At 43.8% G+C, this 11691-nt stretch overlaps 1 protein-coding gene across 1 annotated transcript; it reads left to right on the top strand.

The window, feature by feature from the left end:
• Nucleotides 1–8302: 8302 nt before the first annotated feature.
• Nucleotides 8303–11488, top strand: LOC103657786 (alpha-1,3-mannosyl-glycoprotein 4-beta-N-acetylglucosaminyltransferase-like protein MGAT4E). The gene is made up of 3 exons (XM_008685198.2): nucleotides 8303–8410; nucleotides 9403–9559; nucleotides 10347–11488. Exons 1-3 carry the CDS (start codon nucleotides 8303–8305, stop codon nucleotides 11486–11488), a joined length of 1407 nt encoding a protein of 468 aa, XP_008683420.2.
• Nucleotides 11489–11691: the final 203 nt, after the last annotated feature.

Genomic DNA, 11691 nt, shown 5'->3' with positions numbered 1-11691 from the left:
AAGCCCCGCCTCGGACTCCCTGCTCCACTGGGAGCCTGCTTCTTCCTCTCCCACTCCCCCTGCTTGTGTTCCCTCTCTCACTGGCTGTCTCTCTCTCTGTCAAATAAATAAATAAAATCTTTAAAAAGAAAAAAAAAGAAAATCAGAAAGACTTCACAGTCACATGAGTTGACAATACTCGTTCACATTTTTGCCCCACAACTATGTACACTCAGGGGTGCCTGGGTGGCTCAGCTGGTTAAGCATCTGCCTTCGGTTCAGGTCATGATCCCAGACTCCTGGGATTGAGCTCAGCGAGGGCTCTCTGCTCAGCGAGGAGCCTGCTTTTCCCTCTCCCTCTGCCTGCCGCTTCCCCTGCTTGTGCGCTCACTCTCTCTCTTTCTCTCTCTCTGTCAAATAAATAAATACAATCTTTTTTAAAAAAAAAAAAAAGAACTATGTAAACTCTCCTGCCTTCTGTCATAATATAGTCCAAAGAGATTTGGACTGTCTAGATATCCCACAGAACATCATACTGATTAGACAAGACAAGTGAGTGGCTAGATGCTGGAGATCTTGGTAAGAGGGTAAAATTCAGGAATTTGCCACTTGAGTGAAGTATTTTGGAGTCCAGTGGTCAAGGGAGTACCAGAATATTCCCTCCAAACTAGAGGACAAATTACTGCATTTACATTCTCTACTACAAAAAGGGAAGCATGGTGCCCGGTAGACCTCTTTGGGTTCTGAGCGCAATAGTTTCCAAATCTGGGAATGCTACTCCAGTTCATTTATTGGATGATACTGAAAGCTGCCAGCTTCGAATGGGTCTTAGAGCAAGAAAGAGCTTTGCAGCAGGTCCCTGTTGCAAGACAAGTTTTGCCACCGAGATCATACAATCCAGCAGATCTGATGGTATCAGAGGTTATGCTGATGGGAAAAGATGCAGTGTAAAGTTTATGAAAAGCCCCCATGTTCAGCTCATAAATGGGGTGCATTTCTGATACAAAACTGGATCATCCCAGGGGCGCCTGTGTGGCTCAGTCAGTTAAGTGTCAGACTCTTGATTCCGGCTCGGGTCATGATCTCAGGGTCGTGAGATTAAGCCCAGCAACAGACTCTGTGCTGGGTGTGGAGCTTGCTTAAGATTCTCTCTCTCCCTCTTCCTTTGCCCTTCCCCCTGCTCTCTCTCTCTCTCTTTCTCTCTCTCTCATCTTCTCCGTAACCACTTCTTTTTTATTTTTCTCTTACTGCATTGTCCCCACCCATTTTGTATGAATCTCTACATCAGGCTGTCTTTTATTGACCTTCTGTCCATTTTAAAAATAATTTGTTGTGTGCTGATCAGAAAACACAGTTGGTTACTTGTGATCAAAATTAAGTTGGGATATCCTAAGACAGCCGAGCAAAGTCTCCCAAGAGTTAGAGTCTAGAAATGGAAATACTAAGACCCAGGGCCAAAGGTAGGAGAAGGCAACATCTATCAATAGCAGACTCTTAATAAATATTTATTCTCTTTACTTAACCTCACTTCCTCATATGTAGGGATAATAATATATACATTCAATGGCATTTATGAGGACTCAATAAGAACACATTAGCAAGTGACTTCCCATTCCATCACTACCATGTCTGCCACAAAAGTTGTTCAGTAAATGCTAATTCTCTCAGCTCTTTTTCTTTGCATTATATCAGAGATGGTACTAAAAATTTAAAAACTAGATGGAACAAGAACACTTCAATTGAAACAAGCGCTGGCCCCGGCACTAGGACAGGGTCCTAGAAGTCCCCTGAAGTGCCCATTCTTAACTCCTGTTGCTAGGTCATGGAAGGTCTGGGGAGTATCAGGGAAGGGGAAGAGATGCCTCCTGGGACACTGGACCACACCCAAGGGCAGATGCTTACTAATTGGTTAGTAACTGGGTTGAACATCAACCCTGTATTACTCACAAGAGTCTCACAATCTGGATCAAACTTCTCAGACTCATATCCTTCTACCTTCTGTAGCCAAAATTCAGATCGTCTAATATGCCCTTACCCTTAGATTCACCTGGAAAATTCCCAATCAGCTCTCAAATTCTAGCTCAAATGCAATCTCCTCTGGGAAGTCTTCCCTGACTATCCAGAGACAGAGTTAGCACCTTTCTGCTATTTTTCATAATATTTTATGCTGAACTCTACTATAGCACTTTGTTCAATCAAGAAATTATATTGAGGGGTTGGGGCGCCTGGGTGGCAAAGCGGTTGGGCGTCTGCCTTCAGCTCAGGGCGTGATCCCGGCGTTATGGGATCGAGCCCCACATCAGGCTCCTCTGCTATGAGCCTGCTTCTTCCTCTCCCACTCCCCCTGCTTGTGTTCCCTCTCTCGCTGGCTGTGTCTCTCTGTCAAATAAATAAATAAAATCTTTAAAAAAATTATATTGAGTGCCTTCCATGTCATAAGAATTGAGCAAATAAATACCCTACAGATATTATAACTTTCTGTCTGCCTGTCTCCTACATTCGACTATATCTCCAAAAGTCACAGGGCAAAGTCTTGCTCTTCCTTTCCTCTCCTACAAGACTAATGCAGCACCTGGCAACCAATAGAAACTCAACATATATTTGTTGAATAGGTGAATTATTTTCATTCAGGCCGTCTGAAAGTGAGTCACCCATTCTCTCAAAATTGAGTGCCCTCTAAGCTAAGCCTTATGCTAAGCACTGGGAATTTAAAGATCGATGATACAGTCCCCAAGATGTTTACAGACTAGTGGCGAGATTAATAACATTCTAGAATATTGCATCATCATTTAATGGGAAATGCTAGTTAGACAATGAGCACAGAGAATAAGGACAGCAGAGAGGAAGGGCCCCCACTCACACTGCCCCAAAGCATGGATGATTTATTCCGAGAGATTCCTCAGGATCCTAAATTCTACCTGTCAGATACAGAAGTCTGTGAGTAGGGGACTTTTGTGAAAAGACACCCTATAATGATGAGTTCTTAACCTGGAGCTAACCTGAACTTCAATACAGAAGTGTGTGTGAGATGTGTGTGTGGTTTTTGTAAGGAGGTATGTCTATGGGTGCTTACGGGTATGTGTGAAATATCCAGGTGGGTGGGTAGGTGAGTGGGAGTATGTTAATGAGAAGAGTGTATTGTGTATATAAGTGGATGTATATGTAGGTGTGCGGGGTTGGTTGGTGTGTGGAAGGTGGATGTGTGGCCATGTGGGAGTGGGTATATGTGCAGGGGTGTGGGGGTGTTAATCGGTATATGTGTGATTGGTTGGAGGAGCTGTGGTCTTTGTATAAGTAGGTATTGGAGAGTGTGTGAGTGGCTGGGTATGTTTTATGCATTTTTTGAAAATGTCCAAAGAAGTCTATGTCTAAAATATGATTAAGAGCATCTCCTGGATACTCTTCCCTTTCCCTCTGAAGAACATTTGAGTTTGTCAGTCTAGAAAGTCCCCAGATAGGATCATCCCTGAGTATAGTACAGGCCTAGTGAACGGGATATCACCCAATGTTCCTCAGAGACACAAAACAACGCCTTAAGGAAAAGACGACATCTGTTACTGCACCAATCAGGACCAGGCCCCAGGCCAGGGCTTATCTAGGCAAGATGGTAATGGGCCCAGCCAGAAATGGAGGAAGCCAAGAGATGACAAAATAGCGCCAAAGACCTCTCTTTGACAAGACAAGCCAGAGAAGCCAGATCTGCTTCAGGTTCAAAGAGTTATCTGGTCAGAGACTGAAAAGAGAAACCAAAAAGTCAGGAATGAGGTCAGTGGGAAACTGAAAGCAAGGCCAGGTGAGAAAATTTTGCCAAATATTTTGCCACAGCAGAACAATGACTGTGTATTAGAGAGCTACCCTGGTTTCAAGGATTATAGTCATACAAAATATGCTCTCAAACTGAAAAGGAATAAAAGTAGAAACCAAGAACAATTAAACATCTAGAAAATCTCCAAAGATTTGGAATATTAAGCAACATTTCTAAATAACTTATGGGTCAAAAAAGAAATTGCAAATGAAATTAGAAACTATTTTAAACTGAATAATAATGAATACACAACCTCTAAATTTATGGGATGCAATTAAAGCAGGACTTAGAATAAAGAATATAGCTTTAAAGACTGATTTTAAGGGGGGAAATGATCAACATCATTAACTATTAGGAAAATGCAAACTGAAAACACAATGAGACACTAACATATACCTGTTTGAAGGGATAAAATGTTTAAAATAACCTGACAATCCAAGTATTGATTGGGAGCAACTGGAACTCTCCTCATATATTGGGGGGGGGGGCTCAAAACGATCCACTGCTTTAGGATAGCAGTTTCTTATGAAGTAAACATGCACGTATCGTATGACTCAGCAATTGCTCTCCTGGGCATTAATCTGAGAGAAATGAAAATTTATGTTACACAAAAACCTGATAGAGAACATCTTTAGTGGTTTTATTTGTAATTGCCAAAACCTGGACACAACCCAAATATCCATCCGATTATGAATGAATAAAGAAGCCCTGGCCCATCCTTAAAGTAGACTATCACTCAGCAGTAAGAAGGAAGGAGCTCCTAATATACACAAAAATACGGATGAGTCTCGAATGCAGCGTACTGAGAAGAGCCAGACTCAGAAGGCTACATACCACATGATTTCATCGGTATGAAATTCTGGAAAAAGCAAGACTGTGGAGACAGAAAACAGGTGAATAGCTGCAAGAGGCTGGGAATGAGGGAAAGGATTGACTACAAGAGAGTATGAGGACATTTCGGGAGGTGATGACAGTGTTCTCTGTCTTGAATATGGTGGCAGCTACATGACAGTATATTCATGCCAAAACTTACAGAACTCTATGCTTTAAAAAGCTGATTTTACCATAAAAAAATTAAATCTTAGTTTACAAAAGAAAAACAAACACAATGAGATACCAGAACGTACCTACTAGAAGCAGACGGTAGAATGGTGGTTGCCAGGGCTGGGGGAGGGGAAATGGGGAGATCTTAGTCAAAGAGTACAAAGTTCCAGTTGTGCAAGATTAATAAGCTCGGGGGTCTCGTGTACAGCAATGTGAGGATCGTTAACAATACTGTATTGTATCCATGAAATTCGCTAAAAGGTAGATATTAAGGGCTTTCATCCAAAGAAAGGAGGGAGAAGGAAGGAAGAAAGGGAGGAAGGAAGGGAGGGAGGGAGGGAGGGAGGGAGGGTGGGAGCGAAGGAAGGAAGGAAGGAAGGAAGGAAGGAAGGAAAGAAAAGGAAAAGAAAAAACGGTCACTATGTGAGGTGATGGATATGTTACTGAGCTTGATTGTGGTGATTATTTCACAGCATAAATGTATATCAAAACATCAAGTCGTACACCTCAAACACATATAATTTTTATTTGTCAATTACCGTATACTTCAATAAAGCTGGGGGGAAATTAACACTACAGATCTAGAAGGAAACGTTAGAGGCTATCTCTGCAACCATGTAGTGTGTGATATTTCTTAAACAGGACCAAAAAAATCACTGACCATAAAAGAAAAAAAATAATAAATGAACATTAAAATTATACACAATTTTAATGCCAAAAAAAGTCCTAGATTTTTCTCTAACCATCTTAACTTCAATGTAATAGTTTTTTATTTGTTTGCTTGTTTATTTTTTGGTTCCTAGAGGAGAAAGGAGAGGAGAGGAAAAATTGGAAGAGAGGATTCAAAAGGGGAAGAGAAGGGAAGGAAAAAGGGTTTTAGTTCAGGGTAGTTATGCTGTGGTAGAAAACCATATTTTTTAAATACATGGACTTCTCAAACAGCATTATTAGGAGTCAAGAAAATGTGTGTAATACTCCTCAGCCGTCAAAAAGAAGGAAATCCTGCCACTTGTGACACCATGGATGGACACGGAGGGCATTATGCTAAATGAAGTAAGTCAGACAGAGAAAGACAAATTCCGTCTGATCTCTTTCATATGTGGAATCTAAAAAACAAACAAATTCACAGAAAAAGAGATCAGATTTTCAGAACCAGGAGTAGGGGGTTGAGGGGAGAAGGAAGTGGAGGAAGGTGGTCAAAACGTACAAACTTCCAGTTATAAAATAAATAAGTACTGAGGATGTAACGTACAACATGATGACTGTAGTTAACTCTGTTGTGTGGTATATTTGCAAGTTGCTAAGAGAGTAAATACTAAAAGTTCTCATCACAACAAACTGAGGGCCTCAGAGGGGAGGGGGTGGGGGAATGGGATAGACCGGTGATGGGTAGTAAGGAGGGCACGTATTGCATGGTGCACTGGGTGTTATACGCAACTAACGAATCATCGAGCCTTACATCGGAAACCGGGGATGTACTGTATGGTGACTAACATAATATAATAAAAAATCATTATAAAAAAAAAAAGTTCTCATCACAAAGAAAAAAATGTGGTTTTTTTCCTGTGTGCGTGTGTGCGTGTGTGCGTGTGTGTGTGTGTGTGTGTGTATGTCCATATGGGATGATGGATGTTAACTAAACCTTATGGCCGTAGTCATTTTGCAATATATGTAAGTAAAGCCACTATGCTGTGCACATTAAACCTATGTAAACAGTTCTGTATGTTCACTATATCTCAATAAAACTGAAAGGAAATAAAATATTATTGTAAGTAAGATCTTATCCTAAAGGCAGGTTCTGTTTTTCTTTTCTTTTCTTTCCTTTTTCCTTTCCTTTTCTTTCCTTTCTTTCCTTTCCTTTCCTTTCCTTTTTTAAAGATTTTATTTATTTATTTGAGAGAGAGACAGAGCACAAGCCAGGGCAGGGGCAGAGGGAGAGGGACAAGCAGACTCTGCACTGAGCGTGGAGCGTGGGACTCAATCACAAGACCCCAGGATCATGACCTGAGCCAAAGTCAGATGCTTAACCGACTGAGCCACCCAGGTTCCCCAAGTTCTGTTTTTCATATCTAAAAAGCTGAACTGATAAGAGACAATGTCATTTGGTTATATTCTTTCCTTAGTAAAAGGCCAAATGTGCTTTTTTGCCTAATGCGAAGTCAAGCATGGAGGGGAGGGGTGGGGAGACCAAGGAAGAACTGGAAATGTGATCTTGGTAACGAGACAGAGCAGCTAAGGAGAATAGAAGAAAAGGAAACTTCAGACACCCACTGGGCAGTTCTGGGAAGTGGGAGGCCCACGTAAGAACTGCAGATCTGGGGACCAGTTTGTGGTGACTGGCGCATCCCCCAGCAGCACAGCGTCACAGAGCCTGGGTGGGGAGGGGGCAGAATGCGAGCTATAACTCCTCCAGGAACCATCTGTGGCAGCCTTCTCATAGGGGACGGGAACATTCAATATCCACTTCCGTTAATTAGATTCGAACCAACAGTTAATTTCCACACCCTGAGTTTGAGATAAAAGATAAAAGGCTTTAAAACTTTAGCCCCACCTTATCCAGGAACAGGTGCTTGATGTGAGGCTGGAGTGGTAGCAAGCCCCCCATTCAGGTTGGACAATGGTTGTCAAGCAGGGTCTCCTGGGAGGGGTGACTAGTTTCTGCTACCTCAGAGGAGCCACTCTGGGACCCCATCCTGCATGCATAAAAACATTAAAGTATTTTCTCCTTGATCTCAGAGAAATTCCAGCTCTCCGATAAACCCTCAAGCCACATCTTCTGTTAGACTAAAAGACTCCGTGGATATAGCACTCCAAACATGGTAAAGACTTCCACGTCATTAGAAATTTCTGGTCACTTTTAGGTTTCCATCCTAGTCACCAGTTCAGGATGGGGAGAGATATACTAACAAGAGCTTCCCTTGGTCCCTCTGACTTAATTCAAAACATCATAATCTGCTTAACATAATCCTGGGAAGAAGGATCAGACACAAAAATTAAACAGGGAACTAACAGACAAGACCCAATTGATTGATCAATAACATCCAAGTAGAGACTTTGACTTGAATTTGGAGTTTAGGGAAGAATATGATTAATGCCTAACACTTGATTTCCTCTTCTTGGCAACACATTCTCTCTGGTTGGGTCTCTACTCCAAGAGTGGATAAACAAAAGAAGCTACTCCAGTGTCACCTGGAAACCCAGACAGGAGGTGAAGAAGGTAGACGTGGAATTGAATCAACCTCCTTGGCCCTTGTCTCTCCTTAGATGGCTACAGGTAGGAAGGGGGGTCGAGGTGGGTGGGGGAAAGACGGCTGACATAATTTGGCAATGGTGTCCAGAAGGAAGGAAGAGGGGACAGGAAGTGGGAGGCTTCCAGGCAAGAGGAGGCCGTCCCTAAGCTTTTCTGAGCTGGAGGCACTCGGGATGCGTACCCTGCTCACATTTCTTTTCAGAGCTGCTCCAGGCTCCAGCACCATGCATCATTGCCCATGGAAATGTATCATAGTTGCTGTGTCCTTAATCTTTCTGAACTTCTTCCTCCAAGAGAATAATGAAGAACATCTTCCATATAACTTGCCATTGGTAAGTACCAGAGACTGAGATTGGACTGTTTGTCAATACTTCGGTAGGGGGAAGTTTTTTCCAGTCATGCAAACACTCTAGTTATCATGGCAAAAGTTCTAAGAAGAGGGTGCTTGAAGAATCAGGAGAGTGTCAGAGAAAAGGTAAATATTGAACCAGCCTTGAAAGAGGCATAAAATTTGAACAAAGGCAAAGAGGAAGAGGGGGCAGTTTAAGTGTGGAGAGAGCAATGCACAGACACGTCTAGAAAACCATGCTGACTCAGGACCTGCATGGGATGAGGACTGCCTGAGGGCTGGCCTCTTCCCTCACTGGAGCCTGGCACAAGAGATGTGATTCATTCCATTTCTCACATGAAGGGATTGAGACACATTGAACCCTAAAATAACTTCTCCCATGTGCATGACACCTGCAAGTAGAGAAAACCAAATCCAATGCAGGTCATGCTCAAGTTTGGGGAGTCTATATTTTTCCTTAATGCTTCTGACCAGCTACAGCAAAGCATGGTGGATGTGGGGAAGTGTTTGAGAAATGTGCACATGGTCAGAGTGGAGTAAAAGAAAGGGCTTTAGAATTGAGGCACTGTGGGTATCTTCCATAAGGACAGGACCAGACACTGGTCTTCAGTACCTACCACAGAACCCAGCACAGTCTAAGCTGACTTAGGTGACTTTGGCCAGCCTAATAATGGTAGGAGAAATTAGATGTGAGGCATGCTGGGGCTAGCAAGTTCTACTCCACAGAAGCCTAGAAACTCCTACAAGTATTCCTACTTTCTACCGGATTCCAGGGCCCACCACCCCTTCTGGAAAATCCTGTGTGTTCTCATGGTGCAGTGGGGACAGCAGTCAGCTAAGTCCTGATACTTGGGCTCTCTGGTGACTGGATCCTGGGGCTTGCCCTGACTGTCTTAAAAGGGGGATCTGCCCCTTACTTGTCTCCAGGGGCCTCGGGATGAACATCAGTGCTGATGTTCATCTTATCCTCAGCAGGAGGAAAAGAAGAAAATACTGTGGCAGCTCAACCAGGAGCAAATGAGTTCTGAAAGCAAGAACTACCTGGCAACCTTCAAGGACCTACAGAAACCCTCCCCTTTACTCCGACAGGCCAACTACAAATTCCTGGCTGGATCCCCTCCCCAGGAAAAGAGTGAGTATAGGGGAGGGAGTGGTCAGACTCGGAGAAGGTCAGACAAGGTATTCCAACAAGAAAAAGGAGGATGGGTAAAAAAGGAACATGAGCTGGCTTCTGGGGAGGAAAGCAGGGTGGTCTGAGGGAGGGCCATGCTATGAAATTTGGTGCAGGTTATAATCCTGAGTGTACTTTCTTCCCACTGGCCACCCCCTTGAATGACTAACAAATTGAGAAGTCCATAGTGACCTATTAAGGGGCCATTCCATAGTGAGGCTCATTCATGGACCCCCCCATGCCGGGGCGGGAGGGGAATACAGGATGGGAGAGGAGGAGAGGAGAGGAGAGCTAGGTAAAAAGCACTGGGTAGAGGAAGAAAAGGGTGGGTGGACGTTGACTCGCTGTACACTAGACTTCCAGAACCCTTGGCTTTATGTAGTTCCCTGGAGATCCTCTAATCCAGGTCCAGTTGATCCACAGTAGCTGAGAAAACTCTGAGGTCAAGGCCTGGCTCACTGGCCAAGCCAGGAAATTTACCTTTAGTACATGGCAGCTCCCCCATCAGAGAGACGCTTGTTCTTCATAAAGTTTCCACCAACAGCCTTTTAACGTTTGTGATCAAATAAAACCACTTCACGACTTCTAACCAGAGATTATTAACCTCATATCTGGAGCACACTCTTCCAAGGAAAGGAAATGTGAATTTGTCACAGGTATGGCATTTAGGGGAAGACCTGAGAGGAGAGACCTAGGAATTCTTCCATCTGTAGGTGGTAAAGGCTCCCTTATCTCCCTCCACCCCTAGAGCTGCTGACAGTGGGGATTTCCTCAGAGAAGCGCCCTCACGGGACCTACCTCTTGGACACCTTGCAGTCCCTTTTCGAAGCCTCCTCAGAACCTGAGCTGAATTGTATCGTAGTGTTGGTCCACCTGTCAGATCCTGACCCCGAATGGCTCAACCAAACAGTTGCCAATATTTCAGGCCTCTTCAAACCACACATTGAGGCCCAGAAGCTGCTCCTGATCCATGGTGATCTCAGTGACTCTCCTCTCCCGGGAGATCTGAATAACGTTAGTCACGCCTCACCCTGCGAAGCACGTTATTCCAGGCAGAAAGTCAGTTATGCCCTCCTCATGAACTTTGCTCTCAACCTCTCTGAATACTTTCTGGTGATAGAAGATTATGTTCACTGCACCCCCAAATTTATTTCTACCATCTATTGGGTATTATCAGCCTGGAAAGAACTATCTTGGGTGATCCTAGAGTTCTCCAGCCTGAGCCTCTCTGGGAAAGTTTTCCGCAACAGTGACCTCCCCCGTCTGACCTCTTTCTTTCTCCTTTTCCATGAGAACATTCCCATTCATTTGTTTCTCTCTGAATTCCGTCTTCTCTTGGCCCAAAATGTTCCAATTCGTTTCAGTCCCTCGGTCTTCTACCACATGGGCAATTATTCTGTGTTTGAGGACACATGCTTTCCTGTGGAGAAGGAAAAGGTCTTTGGTGAACCAGACAACCCTGTTGCCAACGTCCTCACTGACATGATGGCAGGACTGAACGTTATTCCACAGTACGCTTATATTCTGAACAAGGAGTGCTACTCTGTCCTCGATCCTGTAGAAGGCAACTACCTGACAGTGATTTTGGAGAAGCCACAAAAAGTCATCCGGATAGAGGTGCTGACAGGTTCTGACAAACAAGGGCTGTACTGGCTACAGCAGGGGCAAGTGGAACTGGGCTATGATCCCTTGGAGAATTCCAGAGGCTGCACCCGCTATACCCTACTAGGTCCACTGGTAGAAGGACATTTGGACCAGAGGGTATTTTATGAAGAAGATTCTGTGGAGGAGTTGAGTTGTATACGATTAATCGTGCTAGCATCTCAAAAGTCTTGGCTCCTGGTCAGGCAGATCAGAGTCTGGACTCAGCCTGAGGAAGAGAAGAGTTAGCGCAATGGGAATTCTGGAAGGGTGGGGCCAGGGAATGGAATCTACACAGCTGACCAGAAATAAAGTTAAAATCCATCAAAGCCTGCTCATTCTGAGTAGGGACCGTGTATTTATTATCCAGGGACACTTTTGAGAAGGAAAGGAGGCACTATTAAAAATTACACTTGAACAACATGTGGAAAGCAAGACTGCCCCAGACAAGC

Source organism: Ursus maritimus, unplaced genomic scaffold (assembly GCF_017311325.1).
Source record: "Ursus maritimus isolate PB19 unplaced genomic scaffold, ASM1731132v1 scaffold_2, whole genome shotgun sequence".
NCBI classification, from domain to species: domain Eukaryota; kingdom Metazoa; phylum Chordata; class Mammalia; order Carnivora; family Ursidae; genus Ursus; species Ursus maritimus.
The sequence above is the reverse complement of the archived record's forward strand: the minus strand, read 5'-3'. Positions and strand labels throughout refer to the sequence as shown.

Bases quoted from the DNA above. Each gene is read 5' to 3' on its own strand.
- LOC103657786 (XM_008685198.2), top strand. From the start codon at position 8,303: ATGCATCATTGCCCATGGAAATGTATCATAGTTGCTGTGTCCTTAATC. The intron at 8,411-9,402 runs GTAAGTACCAGA...TATCCTCAGCAG, and splicing joins TTCCATATAACTTGCCATTG to GAGGAAAAGAAGAAAATACT. The intron at 9,560-10,346 runs GTGAGTATAGGG...CTCCACCCCTAG, and splicing joins ATCCCCTCCCCAGGAAAAGA to AGCTGCTGACAGTGGGGATT.